The sequence below is a fragment of the Bidens hawaiensis genome, unplaced genomic scaffold, assembly GCF_021521415.1.
Source record: "Bidens hawaiensis isolate Kalapana, Puna unplaced genomic scaffold, B.hawaiensis_p1.1 tig00001960_1, whole genome shotgun sequence".
NCBI lineage: Eukaryota > Viridiplantae > Streptophyta > Magnoliopsida > Asterales > Asteraceae > Bidens > Bidens hawaiensis.
The window spans coordinates 977,112-998,327 of record NW_027491108.1 but is presented as its reverse complement, the minus strand read 5'-3'; the positions used below and the strand labels follow the sequence as shown (position 1 = coordinate 998,327).

At 33.4% G+C, this 21,216-nt stretch overlaps 3 protein-coding genes and 1 pseudogene across 4 annotated transcripts in view; 1 reads left to right on the top strand and 3 right to left on the bottom strand.

Moving 5' to 3' along the window:
• The first annotated feature begins 1,341 nt into the window (after positions 1–1,341).
• On the top strand, positions 1,342–5,207 carry LOC143600330 (carbamoyl phosphate synthase small chain, chloroplastic-like). Its single transcript, XM_077078055.1, has 10 exons — positions 1,342–1,480; positions 1,603–1,723; positions 1,815–1,903; positions 1,984–2,044; positions 2,756–2,823; positions 2,904–3,032; positions 3,118–3,227; positions 3,829–4,176; positions 4,900–5,065; positions 5,146–5,207. Exons 1-10 carry the CDS (start codon positions 1,342–1,344, stop codon positions 5,205–5,207), a joined length of 1,293 nt encoding a protein of 430 aa, XP_076934170.1.
• A 3,015-nt stretch (positions 5,208–8,222) lies between these two features.
• LOC143600301 (putative indole-3-pyruvate monooxygenase YUCCA5) lies at positions 8,223–10,009 on the bottom strand. The gene is made up of 3 exons (XM_077078031.1): positions 9,347–10,009; positions 8,881–9,252; positions 8,223–8,447 (listed from the first exon to the last, which is right to left on the bottom strand). The coding sequence occupies exons 1-3, from the start codon at positions 10,007–10,009 to the stop codon at positions 8,223–8,225; spliced, it is 1,260 nt and encodes a 419-aa protein (XP_076934146.1).
• A 3,642-nt stretch (positions 10,010–13,651) lies between these two features.
• Positions 13,652–15,463, bottom strand: LOC143600292 (putative indole-3-pyruvate monooxygenase YUCCA5). The gene is made up of 3 exons (XM_077078025.1): positions 14,801–15,463; positions 14,344–14,715; positions 13,652–13,876 (listed from the first exon to the last, which is right to left on the bottom strand). Exons 1-3 carry the CDS (start codon positions 15,461–15,463, stop codon positions 13,652–13,654), a joined length of 1,260 nt encoding a protein of 419 aa, XP_076934140.1.
• Positions 15,464–20,816: 5,353 nt separating this feature from the next.
• The window catches only part of LOC143601826 (myosin-6-like), a 31,293-nt pseudogene continuing 30,893 nt past the window's right edge, over positions 20,817–21,216 (bottom strand). Inside the window, exons 36-37 of the transcript XR_013147726.1 lie at positions 21,131–21,213; positions 20,817–20,983 (exon numbers count right to left, since the gene is read on the bottom strand). The product of XR_013147726.1 is annotated as a myosin-6-like (transcript). The remainder of the gene's footprint in view (positions 20,984–21,130; positions 21,214–21,216) is intronic.

The window sequence follows — 21,216 nt, the reverse complement described above, 5'->3', positions numbered from 1 at the left end:
AAAATGAAGAGGAAAGGTGGTGTATATATAGGGTAATGTTGGTGGTCAAATATGGGTGTGAGACACAAGAGTTTTCATACAAAATGGATCAAGACAAAAACACAAAACAACAAAAAAATAAATATATAAATAAATAAAAATAAGATGTTTTCAAGACCCAACAAGTGTGAAACAATATTGTAACATAAATCCATCATTTTGATTATAACATAAGCTTCGGTTTACAAATCGGGTCGGTTTACATAATAAACAAATACAAAAACGAATACAAACAAGACCCGAAATTGACGAATGTCACAATTTTAGTACCAAGACCCATACCCGGAACCGGACCCGATTTATACCAGTAATACCCGAAAACCGGAACCGAGTTTCTCCAATAATCGAAACCGGGTTTTTCAAATACACGATTTATATTCGAAATTACCCAAAAAATACATGAAAAATACCCGAAAATACCCCTAAAAAGTGAAACCTCTTAAAAAATCCAATCTATATCTGAAAAATTCCCGGGGAAAAGCCCGAAAAAATCCAAAAAAAACCTGAAAATAGAGTTTGTTCAATACTCGGAAATAGGGTATTCAAATACCTGGTTATTTACCCGACTCGAACCCGATGCATAGGGAATGATTTTTAGAGACAAAACCCGATTTTCTAATACCCGGTCATACTCGAACCCGGGTATTTAAAAAACCCGATTTGTGCACCTTTACTCCTAACTTCCACACACACATATACACACACATATATATATATATTATATATTGATTATCATATCATATGAATAGTATATTCCTACTAGTTAGCCCATTAAAACATGTAGCACCCCAAATGCTCACCACAACTTAGCCCATTAAAAGGTGTAGGGAAGTGTCCGAAACCCATTACAACTTTATTTCGGCTGTTACTCACACATCCACTTACACCGAAACCCTAAACCCTACTCAATCACTTCACCGAAGCCTGCGATTCTCTTCGTCACTTCAAAATTTGATTCGGTAGAAGGTCACTCAGCTTCAGTAATCTGTTCGATTCAAATCGTTTCTGATGTTTCATTTCATTCACTCATTTTCAATAATCAATCATCATGTTAGTTAGTTAGTTGATTCAATTGTGATGCTAATTAATTGAATTAATCGTTATATTAATTAGCTCTGTATTAATTAGCTCTTTGAAACGTGCTGCCGCTGTCCTGTTAAATTGGGATTTTTCGGTTTGAAACCGAACTGAATTCGGTTTGATTTTTGTTAAATTCACACTTCAAGTTTATACGTCTAACGATCAATGTATAATATAATAATAATATTTCGATCTTTTTGAATTTTTCACTTTACAGCAAAAATGGCTGTCAATGCAATGTATCTTTCCGTAACTAACCAGCCTTTACTTTCGAGCCCGGCTTTATTAAAGTCACTACAAGTTAGATCATTTACTGTCAGATGCTCCACCGGTTCTGCTTCCACGGGTGCTACAGTTTCTGGTACTCTTCACAAAATTCAAGTTTCATTTCATGTTTATGATTCTAGACATTTGTGAATTGTGATGCCTTTAAATCTTTGTTTAATGTTTATATAAATGAATAAATATGGATCATGTATGTAGCTCCTTGGAAGCTAGCGGATGCTAGACTTGTGCTTGAAGATGGATCCATTTGGAGAGCCAAGTCATTTGGTGCTTTGGGGACTCAAGTTGGTGAAGTTGTATTTAACACTTCGTTAACAGGGTGAGATTGAGTTACACTTTTTAACTTAAAAAGATTAATTGTATGTTGTGTTTATTTTCTTGATGATGTGTATTTGTATGTGGATCTACAGGTATCAAGAAATTCTTACGGACCCTAGCTATGCAGGCCAGTTTGTGTTGATGACAAACCCGCACATAGGCAACACAGGGGTAAATATAGGTGAGTAAGATGTAGGATATTAACTTAGTACTTGGTATTATAAATTTCTTGTCATTATTGAAACATATTCGTGCTTGTAGATGATGAAGAGTCAATACAATGCTTTCTTGCTGGTTTGATTATTAGAAGCTTGAGTATCAGGTATGCTTACATCTAGGGATGTGCACAAAACCGAATATGACCAAACCGTATTTAGGATAACCATACCTACTGAAAAACAAATGGTTTGGTTTTAAGTTTTAAAGATACTGATTTTTCGGTTTTGAAAACCGAACTGGACTGAAAAAACTGGTTTTATGTATGTTATAAGGAAGTAGTAAATGCCATGGGCCAAAAATTTTAGGTCCAATTGTGTAATAATCAATTATTTATCTATTACCTTAAAAAAGTATATTAGTCCCAAAGTTTTAGGCCCAGGCTCATAGTTTCGGGTAGTTTTTCTGCCGAATACTTTGAGACCCAGATGATAAAACCGAAGAAAACAATTTTGAAGTTATTTATAAGAAATTGGCAAATGGTGTAGCCCAAAAGTTTTAGGTTCAAATGTGTGATAGACTAATAATCAATTAATCATTGATTAATAAAAAAATCTAGCTTCAAAGCTTCGAACCCAAATTCATTATCTATTTTTTTCTGGGCTAAAGTTTTAAAGCCCAATTGGTAAGACCGAAAAAATCGAACTCATTGTGAAAAGTGAAAACCGAAACATTAAAGTCAAACTGACTTTACGGTTTTTGGTTTGGTTTGGCTTCAAACTGACCCATGCACATGCCTACTTACATCCATGATTTATGATCTTGCTTCAAAGTCAACCCAATCTAACTCTGGTTGACTAAATATTTTCATTTTCAGCACTTCAAACTACAGATGCACGGAATCACTTTCGGACTATTTATCAAAACGAAACATCATGGGAATATGTAAGCTCTCCATGTTATAGTACATAACCCGTCTACCGACCCTAGCATTTGATTTCATGGTTATTCCTTGTATTGTACAGATGATGTTGACACTCGCGCAATCACCCGTCGGTTACGAGAAGATGGAAGCCTGATTGGTGTCTTGAGCACAGAACAATCCAAAACTGATGAACAACTTCTGGAAATGTCCCGCACTTGGAACATTGTTGGTAATTTATAATTACCTGTGTTGACCTGTTGACTAATTTAAGCAGATCGAAATTGACCGTTTGACTTTTTTGACATGTTGGTCAGGTGTGGATTTAATTTCTAGCGTGTCCTGCAAGAAACCATATGAATGGGTTGAAAAGACGGGCTTGGATTGGGATTTTAATGCCAATCGAAGATGCGAGGAGACTTTCCGTGTTAGTCTTTTTCTATTATTATTTATGAAAGAGACCATTGTAGTCTAAATTCAAGAGAAAATTGCAAAAATGGTTCTAAAATTTTAAAAATTTCAAACTTTGTGTGGACTAAGTTTGCAATTTTAAAACCCAGAGACCAAACTTGCAATATAGTCAAACTACAGGGACCGTGATAGGAACAAAGAAATAAGAAACGATTGCAGACTAGTTTTTATTCCAATAGAAAAGATAAGGCCCGATTCGAGAGGGGCAAGGACTCCAATTACAATAATGATAGTGAAAAACAATAATAAGATGATAAAACACCTAACTAGTCTGCCTATTTATAATAAGAATTGTAAAGTAGCAGATCCTAGAATTGTGGCACAATTGCCTCTAGAATTATGATAATTGATTTCCAGCTGATCATTGCTAAATATACCCGAATGGGTTAAACAAGCTGCCAAAAATAGCATTGAATTGCTGGTTAGTAACAGTTGTCCCGATTTTCTTCTTTTTCCTTCTAGAATACATCTTTATTGCCTGAGATTTCCTTGGTATTGCATCAGACCATTTGTGCAACTTTTGTTAATTTTAAATAAGTTTTTTTTTTTGAATGAAGGTGGTGGCATATGATTTTGGTATCAAGCACAACATATTGAGGCGGTTGGCGTGTTACGGGTGTAAGATTACTGTTGTACCCTCAACGTGGCCAGCATCTGAGACCCTTAAAATGAACCCAGATGGGGTTCTTTTCAGCAATGGGCCAGGTGACCCGTCTGCGGTTCCTTATGCTGTGGAGACAGTGAAGGAGATTATTGGAAAGGTTCCTGTTTTTGGAATTTGCATGGGGCATCAGTTGCTTGGTCAAGCCTTGGGTGGGAAAACTTATAAAATGAAGTTTGGTCATCATGGTGGAAATCACCCCGTTCGTAACATTAGGAACGGAAGTGTTGAGATTAGCGCACAGGTATTTAACTATTTAAGAATAGTAATAACTTTTTAATAGTTTCAAGTTTCTAACATATCATTATGGCAAATACTACAAAAAAATTTTCTTTTCTGTTTTTCCTTGTAAAAGTAACATTTTTTTTGCACGTGTAAAACCAGCATATTTTATGTTTTTTCTCATAAAGGTCCTTTAACAGTATTTAGCACATAAAAGTGTCTTCTGATGCTACAATTATACAGATTTGTGATTTTTTTTTACTTGTTAATATTACATGAGGAAAGAATTGAGGTGAATTAATGTTATAAGTTGACACGTGGCAAGGCTGGTTCAATGTTCATCTTTTCTTTTCCATTTTATATTCAATAAGTTGATAATAACAGAATAATCTTTCAAAAACAATATATTTAAAGTACATGAGCGTGGATGACCAACTAAAAATATATAACAATAACTAAAAACATATAAATTTTTTGTATAAATTTAAAATCATTACAAAGTTATCAACAAATGATTTGTATTGCTATTATGTTGTCATTTGTCAAATAAATGAAAGAATTTTTTTGCCAAGTTTAACTTGTTAAGTGACTTTTATGATTAAAGAAATAGAAAATACGTTGGTTTTATATGCACAAAAAATTGTTAATAAGAAAAAACAGAAAGTATGCTGATTTTTATGGTACTTCTACTATATATTGTTATTTTATAATATATTTGGTTTTGATGTGGGCAAATGGGTTGCAGAATCACAATTATGCAGTTGACCCAGAGTCACTTCCGAGCGGGGTGGAAGTAACACATGTGAATCTTAATGACGGAAGCTGTGCGGGTCTTGCTTTCCCTCAACAAAAGCTCATGTCTCTTCAGTACCATCCTGAAGCGTCTCCTGGGCCCCATGATTCAGACCTTGGTGCGCCACCTTTAATTCTTTATGATTTTTTATAATCTCAATATCAAATTATTATTAACATACTATATATTCATGTGCAGTGTTTGATCAGTTTGTGGAGCTAATGAGAAAAGAAAAGCAAAGCTCATGTTGGAAATCTTGATAAACAGCCTGTATGTTAAGAGTGTACTTGTGTGTCCTTGGCTAACTATTAGTTGTCGTAGGAACATGGAGTGCTTTAATAATGTTATGTTTTTTTCTGAGACCTGTATGCATTACATGTTTTTATGAGTATATCTTGACCACCTTGCCAAGACAGCAAGACGCCTCTGGACCCGGATGGCCTTAGATTTGCCAAGGCTGACCCAGCCGGGTCTGGCTTTGACTGATGTTTTTATGCTTCTTGACCAGTGGCTAGTATTGGTGTGGAGTGGAGTTAAGCTTGTGCTCATCTTAAGCTCTTGGCTCTTTTCGAGCTGTCTTTCTAAGATTATGCTCGGTTTGTTTATTATTTGTGTATTAATTTGTTAGTTTACATATTATAATTGTTAAATCAAATAGTATATGTATTATTTAGGTGTAAAGTGACGAAATCGTCTCTGAGGTTTAGTCAATTATGTTTCATCCAAAAAAACATTTTTATGCAACTGAACCGTTGAGATTTTCAAATTTTTGCAATTCGTTCAAATCGTTATCCGTGTTAAATTTAATAGTTAACTCAAGGGCAGAAGTGTCCTTTTAGATTATTTAATGTTTTCTAAATTCTTTTCATTAACATCTCTCTCATTTTTCTTCTTTGTCACACCTGTAACAAACTCCCACCTCCCTAAGTTAAACACCTTCTTCCATTTTCAATTTCCTTCCAAACACTTTTTCGGCAATCACTCTGTCGTATCTCGGATTTTTAACCGAAGATCGGTTTGTTAAGACTTAAGAGTTATTGATCGGAAGAGGAAACGACTAGCGCTTTGAGGTTGGAGTTCTGTTTGTGTCGACATCAATGGATGCATTGATCTCCTCCTGCTTTTCGGCTCTCTTTTTCTTGTGGAATTTGTCGCTTAAGCCTTCATCAAGGCATCTAAAATCAATGGTGCACGCCATTGATGGGGAAGAAAGATGGATGTAGCTGCATCTTTCTAAAACCCTAGAAGTTGAGTGTAACGAGCCCTAAAATCAGTCGAGTGGTGGATTGTGTGTGGTGGTAATTTGGTAAAGTAAAAGCAGAAGTAGGGTTTGAATTTGAAGATGAAGATGTTAAAAAGACCAATGTGCTCATTCATACATAATGAAAAGACAATTTTACCTTTGAGTTAACGATCAAATTTAATTTAACGAGTTGGATGTAATTGACAAGAATTGAAAAACCTCAATGGTCTAGTTGTAAAAATAAATAAATAAATAAAAAATAAAAAAAATAAAATTGGACAAAAATCACATAATTGACCAAACCTCAAGCACGATTTTGACAATTTACTCTATTATTTAGTTATTTTATCATACTTTAATATATAATAATAAACATTTAATATATCAAATAACAATGAATTAAGTGTAGGCTTGTTTAGACTTGTGAGACTGGTCGAGATTGATAAATGAAGCTTGGCTCAGCTTGTTTTAGTTTGATTGCTTTTGGGCTTTTAATGTATCTTTGAATAACTTGTAAATAAATTGTGTCGTCTACACCTCTAGTCTTGCTTGGATCGACATTAGTTTGGTCTAGACCAAAGAATTATATTGGGTTTGAACCGGACGCCTTTGTTTCCTTGTTACTTTGCTTACTTTGATCTGGATCCAGTCCATTTTACCCTGTCAAAAACAGTGCAAATGTTTTACAATGACACGAGCCACATCATTTTTTTCCAACACAATAGTAATTATTATTCAAGGATAGCCGGCCGGGTTATAAATTGTATAGCTGGTTGGTTAACATTTTATAAATTTGCATACTTGTATATTGTGTTGGGATCAAATAAAAATAACTCTTAACGTGAGAAACGTACATATAACTAGGGTAATTATTCTTCCACCTCAACGCTATATGTTTGTAATTTTTTTCTCCCCTTTTCTTTTACTAGCCGTCGCATCCAAATCGATCATGAACCCTAAACGTCGCATCCAAATCCCTGTGAAATTGTTAAGCGCCATAATCCTTGATTCCAAATTGATCATCAATGAACCTGTTTTAACCGTGGTGACCATCTTCGCCATTGTAAGAACTGTAGTGCAACATCACCTTTTGATTCATGTCGTTTAATCAGGTTTCTAAATTTGTCAATTGTAAGTGGTTTCTGAAATGCAGTTTGGTTAAAAAATCTTTAACCGATTTGATATCAGTACCATTTTTTATTCAGAATCCAATATTTCATATCGTCTAATGCATGACAGATTAGAGAATGAGGCTTACAAACGGAGATTTATCTTTCTTATGATGATTAAACGTGCTAATTCCCTTACTGTTTGTTCCAATTAGTTTTGCTTCCATGAAATTTGAGATCCTAAACGTACCATTACAGATTTTTATAGGAGATTGGGATATCATGTACACGATTTGTATAGCTTGATCAAATATTCTGAAGAATTAATTAGTGCATGATGTCAACATTTTTTTTTGTTTTATATTTAGTTCAGTTAGATTGTTGATATTATTGTTGCAGATAATTAGGTTACTCATAAGCATACTTATTGTAATAATGTTTTAGATAATATTAACTTTGTAGTTTGTATACTTATTATTTTTCTAGCAATAACGGAAAATTTTGTGCTTACATTAGTAATCTATCCGTGAAAGTTTCTTTTTTCTAGGTAAGATATCCTTCCGTAACTATCAACATATAAATACATAATCATTCTGTTCACTGTTTTTGTTTTTCTTTTCAGGTTCGTTGAAAATTACCGACAGGTATTTTTTTTTTTGTGCAATTGTGCCCCTAATTAATATAGGATGGAAGATTATTTTTATTTGTCGTTCACATTTGATGTTATTAACTAATGTGGATGCATGATTAAGAAAACAAGCTCAATAACTTATATCAAGTAAAAGTAAAAGGAACAAATTTCATACAAACTATACATGAAAAACACTTAAAACATGCTTCATAAACTTATGTACTTATTTTTATTTATATTCTTATGAAAGCAAATAAATAGTAATATAGGGAAATGCATGCAACTTCTAAATTTAGAAATCTGAAATGCATCTTCTGTGTGTGAGAACCTTCTTTTTTTTCATGTTCCATTCTTTATTCCATTCTATTCCTATATCTTTTGATATTTTCACTGCATCAGCACTAGCACCAGCTAGCCCTCTCCTTGTAAACCCTGATGCATATAACCCTCCTTTTCCCTTCCAGTTGTTTGGAAATGGCGCTTTCGGGAATCCGTTTTCAGCGAAGAATTCGTTCTCCTGTTCAAGAAAAAGCTTAAGTTTAAATTAGTTGTTGCGAAAATAAGGGTGTGGAAATCTGACACGATATTAACCTAATACAACATTAGCGAGTTTAGGTTTAGAATAAATGGTACAGGTCAATTTCAGGCGGAAACATAAACGTGTCGTGTTCATACATTTGTATTGTAAGTTTTAAAATACAAAAGTTGACATACCATTATATAGTTAAAATATAATTGTTTCACATACATTTGTATCGTAAGTTTTAAAATAATAATCTATGCAAAATGTTAATAAATAAAAAAATTCAGGTTAAATAGGCCGTGATCAAGTCAACCAATTTATATTCTTGTCCAATTTTCAGGTTCTTGTCAAGTTATACCAGTCAACGTACCCAGAATAAAAATGATGACACAAAATACCAAACGATGGATATGTAATTAATTCTTACATGAAGCCAAAATGGGACGTTGCTGAAGTAGCCAGTGGCTAAGATGACGGAGTCAATCTTGAGGACGACACCATCGACTAGTTCGACTGTTTTTCCTGTGAATCTTTTGATTCCAGGCACCACCGCAATGCCACCCGACCGGATTTTCTCGAGTGCTCCAATGTCAAGAACCGGGGTTTTTCCATGGTTGTTTTTGAGTGTTAATGGACCTAAGGCTGGTCGTGTTATACCGTAACGTTTCATGCTTCCGAACATGAACCAAGCGAAGATTAATATTATTTTGTCAACGATCAATAGAGGCAGCCATTTCATCAGGATCATGGCTAAATCAAATGTGGATTTACCAAATATCTCTCTTGGTAACACATGAAACTGAAAATTATTATATGTAAAACAATGAATTAGATAGATAGAATATTCTTAATTTTTGGTTCTTTAGGGTTTTTGAAGGTTACAAACTACTTACCGAGCTTCGAACCACCATCGATGGCTTTGCGTTATGGTTCGAGAGGTCAAGAGACACTTCCATACCCGAATTCCCACAACCGACCACCAAAACTTTCTTTCCTGTGTATTTCGCACCGGACTTGTAATCTTTTGCATGGATTACTTCACCAGAGAAGTCTTTTAAGCCTTCTATATCCGGTATTATACCCTCGGCATTTTCTCCGGTGGCCACGACAAGCATCTGGCAGGTATACTCCGTCTCAGACCGGATTAACCCGACTGTCGAGACGGTTGTAACCCTCCATAGGTTATAAGGTTCGTCATATTTAGCTGACTGAACACACTCGTTGAATTGTGGCTTGATGTCAAAGTGTTTAGCATAGTTTTCAAGGTAAGACACAAATTGTTTCTTTGTAGGGTATTCCGGGTAGTCATCAGGGAATGGTATTTTTGGAAGCTGACAAAATTTCTTAGGGAGGTGGAGTTTGAGGCGATCATAGGTGCGTTTTTGCCATAGAGAAGCAATGCAGTCTGATCTTTCGATGACCACAAATGGGATGGTTTGGTCCCTAAGGCTAGCTGAGATTGCTAGCCCAGACGGACCAGCTCCTATTATGACTGGCCCGTTCACCCACACACTTTGACGGCCAGACATTTTATTTTGCTCTGAAAAGCTAAACATTTTTTTTTCTAGGTTTGCTAAAAGATTGAGTAATGAGTTTGAATGATGAAAAGGAAACCAAAGAGGTGATGCATATATAGGGTTAGGGATGGTAACGGGGGCAATTAGTGCATGGTTCTCTTTAGTAAAATAGTAAATCATAATGCAAGCAATTATGTTCATGTATTATATATACTTAATAATTTAGCATAAATTTCTTGGATACAATTAGATTCCCTATTATGGCATTTCGTCGTTCAGAAAAAAGGAAAGGTCACTTCTTGAAAATATATAACTAGCTTAGCATTTATAAAGATATGAGTAATTTGATATATAACCTTATCAAATTACCTTTTTCTTAAAATAAAGGTCATGTTATTCTAAAAATTGAGAAAAAAAAATGAGTAGCATAAGAATGATTTGTAGCTAAAATTTTTTTTTAAAAAATAATGAAAAATTAATAAAAAAAAATTCTAACTCAAAATCTAATAAAAAAAACAAAAAATGTAAATACACAAAAATGTTTTCACCGTCTTCCTTGTTCAAAAAAAAAAAAGAAAGAAAAAAAAAATCGCAAAAGACACAATGCTGAGGAAAAAAGATTACCGTGTCTTTTTATTTATTATTGTATTTTTTGTTTATTTTCATCATTGCTTGTCTTTTTTCCTTGTCATTGTGTCTTTTTTTCTTGATATTGTATTATATTACTCAACATTGTGTTATATTTTGAGACATATTGTGTCTTTTTTTATTTTGCAACATATTTTCCTTGTCCTTTTTTTTCTTTTTTTTTGGGATGGGAATGATGGGAGAAACATTTTGGTTTTCTAAATTGTTTCGTTTTTAAAATTTATATTTTGAGTTATGATTTTTTTAATATTTTTTTTGAATTTTATTTAAAAGTTTTTTGTGTGACTACAAATCCTTCTCGTAATTCTTATTTTGTCTCCATTCACATTTTAACTTTTCCTTTCTAAATAAATGATATGCGAGTCTAATTAGTAAAATATATTGCTAATTTAGTAACAACTAAAATGGATTTACAAACACTAAACTGGACGAATTCAACAATAAAATAAAAATGAGAAGAATAATTAGACCCTTTCAATTGTAAAATATGTTGCAAGTGACAAAGTAAATCGGAGGATATACATGCTAATGAAGTAAATCCACAGGCAACCATATGAGAGGACACTAATATGAGTAGGGTGTATTTTCAATCACATGATAACTCCGTCGTCATCCCATGTAAGTAGTTGCATGGCTTTATTTTATGGTAAAGGTTTGCCACATAAGATTAATTCATTTTTTACATTTATTGTAGTTGGAGAACTAAAAACAAACAAAAAATTATAGGGTACTTGTGGATAAGTATTATTAGTGATTTTGTGCTTTACGGGTACTTTAGGATATAAATAAGGTAATTGGGTGGTGCATGGGTGGTACTACCCTTAAGAAGCAAATAAACGTATAATTGAAGAAACAATGGTTAATGGCTAACAATAATGGAAGATGTGAATTAAGATTTGAGAGTAACGGTCCCAGAAATTAACTAATTGCCTTTAATTTCAAGGTATACGGTCTCATATTATCTCTGCAATTCACTCAAATGCTAGAACTTGTCTAGATACAGAACAAATCGATTGTAGCATGTCTCAAACAATATTGCAAAGGACAATAAGGGTCTTAAGTTAGCTAGGGACTTCGAGATAGAGGGGGCTGCAAAGGATATATCGGGGTTTAATCGCGTAAATCCTAATGTAAGAACATATGGAAGCGTTGCGAAGAGTGGGGGAGGGTCGTTGACGTCTACATGGCTCATAAAGTGTCAAATTTGGTAAGTGTTTTTGTGTTTGTTCGATTTTTGAAGGTTGAAGATGTTGATCGTTCGGTTTACAATTTAAGGTAGGCGTGAACGCATTCGTGGCGTTCGGTTCTTCGCTATTCTATGGCAAGCCCCTAGAGCTAGGCACATTAGAAGAGCGCAAAAGGTGTGGCTGGTGCCAACACGGCATTAGAAGAATGAAGGATCAACATCTTATACCCTCAAAAATCCATTTATTTCTCTTTAAATCTATTATCACTGTACTAGAATTTTTAAAGTGTTTGAGCTAGGGGTGGGGCTCTTAAATCTTAATTGTAACATGAAGCCTGACCGGTACAAACCACACCCCGAATCCGATTAGATAGTTACTTGATTAACTCGAACCAAGCCTAATTTAAGTGGTTCGGGTTTCCAATAGAGGTTAGGGAGATTCGAGTTAACCTGCAAAACCCAATTACGGTTTTTTTTTGGGTCTTAATTTGGGTCCCTTGCCCCAAATGCTGTTACGCTTCTGAAAAGAGTTCAGCGGGTCGTGCACAGTAACATATTGACACCGAAGAACTATAACTTTTGTTTTTCAATAGGATGGGATTTGTCATTCAAAAGGGGTTGCGGTGCAACTTTTTGCCCGCTTACTTGACTCACTATTGTAATTGGATCATTTTGTAAAATTTATGATCTTTTATAAGTTTTGAAATTAGCGATGTCTTCTGATCTTCCTTGTAAGTGATTATCTTCCCATTCAGCAGCTTTATAACTGGCTTCTCCCATTCCAAAATCGACATCTCCTTTTACATAATCTCAAATTCCCGCTTAACACATCGAAAGATCAAGCATTAATTGAATACATGTGAAGGCGATTATGTCGCTTTATTTTTTGGTCGTTTACGTTACGAGTGATGACGCTTATGTTGCTTTATTTTTGGCATTGTAATTTTTTTCTTACTCGTATTCTCGTTCAGAAACCCGAATAACCGATTAACTCAACCTTGAAAAATTGATATAGATTAGGGTCCAATTTCAAATACGGTTTAAAAATTCTGAAACCCGATTAAGTTGATTCAAAGAACTCGTAAACCGAAGCACACCCCCAGTTTGAACCCTCAATAATACATATAATACATATACATCGTCATTCTTTAGTGGCACATTAGCCGCGTTTACCCTACATAACGATTCGTCGGGTTATATTTGGTGGTTCCCAAATTTGTACTTGTTTTTAACACATTTAATACAACCTTTAATATACAAGCCACCCTTGAATCGACTTTCACTCTTTTAAGGAACTTATAATTTTTTTCTTAAAGTAAAACAGACTATATAAATAATTAAATATCAATCCACAAGTTTCGCAAAAGTATTGGGTAACTATTAATAGCTTTTTTTATGAAACAATTTGTGAAGGCACATGCATACAAGAACAATAATGCGACAACGGATGAATTGCTGTTAAAACATGTAGTGTAATTTTGGTTTGAAGGGGAACATGTTTTGTTTCCCTAATTAATGTGGACCACAGTTTATAGATTTACTTCAGAAGATGATTAAAAAAATTAAATTAAACAATTTATATCAAGTAAAAGTACAAAATTACTTTAAAAAATGATTAAACTGGTCATTTTATATTCCAAAGTGTAATAATAAATAAAAGTATATATGAAAGGAAGCCTCTTCATCCTCAGTATGCAAAACACCAAGCAGTCTTCAAAAACTCATGCCAGGGCTTTCTGGAGAGGGCTGGTCTTCTTTTGTGTTACTAATTTCTACTCTTTATTTTTATTCTTATGTATATATATTTGTTAATATGCAAGTAAATATATTGATAAAGTAATACACATTTAGAAAGTTGAAATGCATCTTCTGTGTGTAGGAACCTTCTGTTTTTTCTGGTTCCATTCTTTTTTCCATTCTTTACTAATGTCTCTTGATATTTTCATTGCATCAGCAGTAGCACCAGCCAGCCCTCTCCTTGTAAACCCTGACGCATACAGCCCTCCTTTTCCCTTCCAACTGTTTGGAAATGGCGTTTTCGGGAATCCGTTTTCAGCGAAGAATTCTTTCTCCTGTTCAAAGAAAAGTTTAAATTTAAGTAAGTCGATTCAAAATTAGGTTTGAGTTAAATATAAATGGATTCCACCAGTTTCTGGTCGTACCCAACGAACACGTTCAGCTAAACGGTTCGTGCTTATGTCAACTAGCTAGCGGGTTAACCCGTGTCACACATAACTTTTTATTTTTTTAAGAAAACGTGTTTTATGCCAAAACTTAAAATTTAAAACATAAAATGGCGTACTAATATCACATAATTAAAATGTAACTGTTATATAAGCATCAGAATTGGTTTAAAATGTTAACGTTATGTTCGTGTCAACCCGCAATTTTTTTTTTATTTCGGAATATAGACAAATTTTCGGGCTCTTGTGAGTTGGACCCGCCAGCCCACAAACAAGACCCGTTTAGCATCTCTATTCTCTAGCAATGAAAATGATGATACAAAATCAATAAAAGAATGAAAAGCTTTGATTCTTACATGAAGCCAAAATGGGACGTTGCTAAAATACCCTGTTGCTAAGATGACCGAATCGATTGTGAGTATGACACCGTTTACTAGTTCGACTGTTTTTCCAGCAAATCTTTTGATTCCTGGAACCACTGAGATGTCGCCTGACCGGATTTTCTCAAGTGTTCCAATGTCAAGAACCGGGGTTTTCCCATGGTTGTTTTTGAGTGTTAATGGACCTAAAGATGGTCGTTTTATACCGTAACGTTCGATGTTTCCTATCAAGAACCATGCAAAGATTAATAGAATCTTGTCAACGATCCATACAGGCAGCCATTTCATTAGCATCATGGCTAAATCGAATGTGGATTTACCCAATATTTCTCTTGGTAAAACATGAACCTGAAAAGGAAAAATAATTGTTTAGAAATTAGAATCTTGATTTTTTGAAGTTGTTTGGGCTTTCGAATGTTAGTTAACTACTTACTGAGCTTCGAACCACCATCGATGGCTTTGCGTTATGGTTCGAAAGGTCAAGAGACACTTCCATGCCCGAATTCCCACAACCGACCACCAAAACTTTCTTTCCGGTGTATTTCGCACCCGACTTGTAATCTTTTGCATGGATTACTTCACCGGGGAAGTCTTTTAAGCCTTCTATTTCGGGTATTACCCCCTCGGCGTTTTCCCCGGTGGCCACCACAAGCATCTGGCAGATATACTCCGTCTCTGACCGGATTGACCCGGTTGTTGAGACCGTTTTGATCCGCCAGAGCTTACATGGCTCGTCATATTTAGCTGACTGAACACACTCGTTGAATTCTGGCTTGATGTCAAAGTGTTTAGCATAGTTTTCAAGGTAAGACACAAATTGTTTCTTTGTAGGGTATTCCGGGTAGTCATCAGGGAATGGTATTTTTGGAAGCTGACAAAATTTCTTGGGGAGGTGGAGTTTGAGGCGATCATAGGTGCGTTTTTGCCATAGAGAAGCGATGCAGTCTGATCTTTCGATAACTACAAATGGGATCCCTTGGGCCTTGAGGCTAGCTGAGATGGCTAGCCCAGACGGGCCAGCTCCCACTATGACTGGCCCGTTCACCCACACACATCGGCGGCCAAACGAGCTATTTCGCTCTGAAAAGCTAAACATCTTTTTTAACAAATATGTATGAAAATGTGCCAAAACTGCTACAAATTTTGTATGTTTCTTAGAGAGATTAATGAATGAGTTTGAATGAGAAGAAATAGAGAATGGAGAGGTGTATATATAGGGTTATTAGTGAGGGTGGCATGTGACATGGGTGGTGGGGGTAATTAATGCTTGGTTGAAGGGTCAATATACATCATAAGACAAACCAACATTTTAAATGCTTTATTTAGAAGAATAGTAGTAAATCATAATGCAAGCAATTATTGTTATGTATTGTATATACTCAATAATTTAACATGAATCTCATCGGATACCTTTAATCTTTACTTTATTAAATCCCTATAATGATGTTTTGAGTCTAAAATTGAAAGTCAAAGCATACGAATAATATAAAATAACATGACTATATATAACTCTATTAAATTTGTAATGGAAGGTCAACATGACACATTGTAATAACATACGCAAATCCTACATCGACAGTAGACGAAAGGTGTGTTTGTTGTAGTTGGGGAAGATGGGCGATGGAGGTTTAAAATGAAACGGGGCACCTATGGTCTAATATTATCTCCTTGCGGTTCACTAAAATGCTAGAACTTGGCGGCGAATACAGAACAGAACAAATCGATCGCAGCACGTGTCTGAAACAATATTGTAGGACACGTCAAAGGATCACGTGAGCCAACTCTAACGGTGCTTAATTTATTGGTATTGTAAACAACTATCGCATGTGCTTTGATATGTTCAATTGTAAATGTACATGTACAAATTTTCCGCCACATCATGTGAGCCAACTCTAATGAGACATAAGTTTTTATACCATCCAACATAAATTTAATTGTAAATGAGGCTGTATCTAGAACGAAGTATTTTTAGTTATCGTAAACGATTCTACTTGATACACACATTTTTTAGTGATGCATGTCTTTTGAAGTAAAATTGATTGGTTCATATAATATATTTTTCGTTTTACACACACTAATTTTTTAATATCACTTCAATCATATTTCATTATTAATTTCTTCATGATGAAACTCCACATATGAATTTCTAATTAGATAAAATAGAATATCAATATTATTGTATCAAATAATTTCAGCTAATTCAACTCCATTTGCTTAATTAGGTACATCAACCTGAAATCTTTTGAAATACATCAAATACAGCAATCCCGGTTGATTAGAGTGTTGGGATGAATCATCATACATCATAATGTATATTATTATCTTCAATCTCTTACATGGATATGCTCGAAATAAAAATCGATTATATTGAAGAAAATTGTGAGATCTGAATTAAATATTATAGCTACCAAGTATAGTGTTATAGGATTCGAACTTGAGTAAGGTGTGTTGTATGTAGGCGATAAATCTTTCAGAGTCTCCCGGTAACAAATTGCACCAAAGTAGTTAAAAAAAAGCTACCTGGTATAGTGAATGAATAATTAAGTTAAAACGCCCGGAATAATAAATAAAAATAATAGATATGTAAGAGAAAAGTTAAAATACAAAGGGAGACAAAAATAAGAAGGACTTGTGGCCACACAAAAAATCCTTTAAAAAATTCCAAAAAATTAATTATAAAAATCACAACTCAAAATATAAATAAAGAATGAAAAAAATTAAAAAACATAAACGTTTCCCTCGTCATTCTCGTTCCAAAAAGAAAAAAGAAAAAAAAACCCTAAAAGACACAATGCAGGGACAAAAGACACAATGACGAAAACGAACAAAAGACACAATTATAACTAAAAAAAGACATAATAAATCACAAAATATAACACAATGCCGAACAAAATATATATGACACAATGTTAACTAATATAACACAATATCAAGAAAAAAAAAGACACAGTGTCAAGTAAAAAAGACACAATCAATGACGAAAAAAAACACAAAACACAATGATAAACAAAAAGACACAATGATCTTTTTCCCTTAACATTGTTTTTTTTAGAACAAGAAAGACGGTGAAAACATTTTTGTGTTTTTACTTTTTTTGATTTTTTATTAAATTTTGAGTTATGATTTTATTTTTATTTATTTTTTAAGGGTTTCTTTTGTCTGGCTATAAATCTTTCTCATCCTTCTTATTTTTGTCTCCCTTTATAAAATAACTTGACCCAGATATGTAAAACTCTCTTATTGGCTAGAATTTTATTTATTTATTTATGTATTTATTTATTTATAGTAACTTTAAAATTTCCTTATAAAAATGTATCTATAAACAGGTGAGAAAACCCTGTAAATTAATTGACTAAAGAATTGTAGCAAGTTATGCTTTAAATCTTTCAAACATCTTTTATTTGTTATATAACAGATTTTATTCTAAAAATTATATATTAGTTAAGGTAATAAAACAACCACCTAATCAACCATATTAACTGTCAAAATAATGATAGTGCTAATCTAATTATATGAAGAGAGCTAGAGGTGCAAGAATATTAAGAACATGACATAGTTGAGATTCTTAAGAATCCTCTATGTAGACAACATTTGACCATAATTAAGAAAGTCGAAACACATGACACCATGAAAAGTTGGTCAGAATGGTGGAGCTAGTCTTCGATTGGATTTTGAAAATGAATCAACCTATTTTTCATAGATGTTGAACCAATTTTTTTTGGCTTGGCTGTCATCACTGATCACACAAATATTTTTGAAAGTAACCAATTAAATCTTGCACAAGACCAGTGACGGATCCAGAAAATTTTCTTGCAGAGGTCGGAAAACTTTTGTGTCAGTACTCAGCTGCTTATCGCTATATAAATTTTTCTTCATTCCGGTTCAGTTGTACGGGTCGGGTCAAATCGGTATATAATTTCATTTTCGATCCGCTTTGGTCGTTTAAGTCGGGTTAAATATGGTCGGGTCGTATAAAAAAAGATAATCAAACAACATATCATATTACCATATAACTAAAAAAATATAGGATACGTCATTAGTTATTCATAATTAAAATACAATATATTTATAGTTGTTTTCTATGAGTTTTTATTTTTTGGTATCTAATCATAACATCATTCGTTCGATATTCATATATTAAAAAAATATAAAAGCAAAACAAATGCTTATTAAAAGTTAATTAATCATATACGAAATAAATTGGCAAGTAATTTTGGGCAAAAAAATATGCTGACTTTTATTATATATTAGGTTATAACTTATAAGTAAACTAACTTAGAAATAAATAAATGTTTTGTTAACATTATCTTTATATTCACGTGTCCTATTAAATTTTGGTAAAATAATAGGCTGTGAAAGAAAGTTAGTAAAGGCCAATTACATCCTTAAAATGTTAAATTAGGTCATTTTCTTTCTTTTCTTCTTTAACTGCAACATAAGAATACTTTTTTGCGTTGGCTGTCGGAAAATATGGTTGGTTTACTCCTTTCTATTCATCTCAAGTTCTCGCTGTTGGTGGTCTTTCTCAAATCCATAGAGGTCGGCATCAAATTTTTATAGGGGTCAACCGGAATTTTTTAACACATATGTACTGCTAAATTTTTTTTTCTCACTAATGTAGCTACGCCACTGCACAAGACGATTGCAAAATATAACACGATTCTACCATATATCGATCGACAAATGCTCTAGACACAACTCAAGATAAGTGATAAGCAAAGTTTTGTGATCATGGCCTCCATCATCACGCCATTGCTGCCTGACGGTCAGGGTCGGCCATAAGGTGTGGCTGGTGGTCGACGGTCACAGACCGACACCCTACTAGGCCCGAATTTTTTTTAAATTATACGTATTTTTATTAAAACAATATGTATATTTAGTGTTTAAACTCAATTAAATAACCACTAGCTAGCTTGGTCTAGTGGCAAAAGGAGATTACTCCCAACCTAAATGTTATGGGTTCTAGTTTTATTAGAGACATATTTAATCTTATTTTTATAAAAAAGTTTTAACACAACCTAAATTACAACAAACTAAGTTCATATTAAAATTAAATTGTTTAAACTCAACAAAATATTCCCTTTCCTTTTGACCAGTATCAAACTATCATGTGCATCTTCATTAGCATAAAAAATAAATGATTAGTCTATTCTTATATCTTAATGATATATATGATGATTACTTCCTCATCATCACAATTCACAATAGCTAATAATCCCAACTATATTAGTATTAAATCTTCATAACCATATCTTAGTTTGACCAAATTAATTACGTATAACACTAAATATTACGAGAATACATATAGCAAAATAAATTATTCATTATTTTAATCTTAATAGTTTTCAAAATAAATAAAAAGATGGAATACAATATTTATTTCTCTCATAACCAATACATGCGTGGGTACATGGTTAAAAATTTTAAAACATATAAAGATATTAGTTTGATGGTTTTTTATGTATATATGCGGCCGGCATACGCATTTGTATGTAAAAAGCATAAAATTGTAAGAAAATATATGAACTATTTATAAAAAACAATAATTCTTTTTTTATTTTCTCAAAATAATTTAGCATTTTCTAACATGTATATAAATTTGATTTGAATGATTAACAAACAAATCAAATGAAATCTTGGCCAATGGTAGATTAAAGCTAATAATTGGTTTTATTTTCTTGAATTTAATATTTAATATTAAATTTATTTAATAAAGTTGATACATGCATGAAAATAAGGGCTTCAATGATCATAGAAATGTTATTACTCATCTGAAATACTCGCCATTCAAAAAGAAAGAGTAATCTGAAATACTTAACAAGAAAATGCGTGAGAGAAAAAAAAAGATGCAGAGTAATTTAGCTGCTTGGCTCGTTAAGCATGCGCTAATTCACATATTTCTGGGCTTTGATTAAGTTTCTTAATCATCAACTAGTTTAAAATTTCACATGAAATGCTAAAAAAAAAAGATGTGACTTAAAATCTGTGTCAATATCTGTTGTAGGGATCACAATTTTGAAGTGTCAAGAGTCATTTCAAGATTATTACTTATTAGTTTTTCAACGGCAGATATTTAAAAAACCAACTAGCAAAAACTTTGACAAAGATTACACAAAGATCCAAAACCGGTCAAAAGGTAAGAAAACACAACAAAGCCAATTACAAAGGGAAGTTATGGTAATTGAAGTGAAGTCATTTCTGATCTTTCAACTTGGCCCGGTTGTTAATCCATAAGAAAGCACAAGACTTGATGTCCCCAATTACCTTAGCAATCAAAGGGGCAAAGTTGCTTCATTCCTCGTCTTCCACAAAGTCCATATAGTAGTTGCAAAGATTAATTGATTGGATCGCCAAAGAGTTAATCTTTACGAACTATAATTTAATAGGGAATTCAAGCAACTCAAAATTCAAGCCTTGAGAAAAAAAAGATAAAACACTTCAACAAAAAGAAACGAACCTTTTTACAATAAGCAAACTGTTTGCTCGAGTTCCATCATGAGTTTACTCGAGCAAAAACTGGAAAGCCGGATTCTTGGCAAGCTCTACTGCAGGTTTCACGTCTGTAAAATCTTTTACTTGCATAGAACTAGAGAGATCATCAACAGAGAAAGGGATGCTGCAAACACAAAATCCAGTTAATTTCAGTTAAAATCAGAAGGTTGGCTAAATAGGACCTCCAAAATCATTTTATTCAATAAACTGGATTGTTTTCATTTATTAAAAAACTAGACAAAAGGTGTTTGGGTCCATTTTGCCACATTACCTGGAACTGTCATCCAGTAAAAAGGAATTATTGGCTGCATTGTTGGATTCCTCAGTCATTAATATCCTCATGCTTGAAATCACCTG

Bases quoted from the DNA above. Each gene is read 5' to 3' on its own strand.
- LOC143600330 (XM_077078055.1), top strand. From the start codon at position 1,342: ATGGCTGTCAATGCAATGTATCTTTCCGTAACTAACCAGCCTTTACTT. The intron at 1,481-1,602 runs GTACTCTTCACA...TCATGTATGTAG, and splicing joins CACGGGTGCTACAGTTTCTG to CTCCTTGGAAGCTAGCGGAT. The intron at 2,045-2,755 runs GTATGCTTACAT...TTTCATTTTCAG, and splicing joins ATTAGAAGCTTGAGTATCAG to CACTTCAAACTACAGATGCA.
- LOC143600301 (XM_077078031.1), bottom strand. From the start codon at position 10,009: ATGTTTAGCTTTTCAGAGCAAAATAAAATGTCTGGCCGTCAAAGTGTG. The intron at 9,253-9,346 runs GTAAGTAGTTTG...AATAATTTTCAG, and splicing joins CGATGGTGGTTCGAAGCTCG to TTTCATGTGTTACCAAGAGA. The intron at 8,448-8,880 runs GTAAGAATTAAT...TTTCTTGAACAG, and splicing joins ACGTCCCATTTTGGCTTCAT to GAGAACGAATTCTTCGCTGA.
- LOC143600292 (XM_077078025.1), bottom strand. From the start codon at position 15,463: ATGTTTAGCTTTTCAGAGCGAAATAGCTCGTTTGGCCGCCGATGTGTG. The intron at 14,716-14,800 runs GTAAGTAGTTAA...TTTCCTTTTCAG, and splicing joins CGATGGTGGTTCGAAGCTCA to GTTCATGTTTTACCAAGAGA. The intron at 13,877-14,343 runs GTAAGAATCAAA...TTCTTTGAACAG, and splicing joins ACGTCCCATTTTGGCTTCAT to GAGAAAGAATTCTTCGCTGA.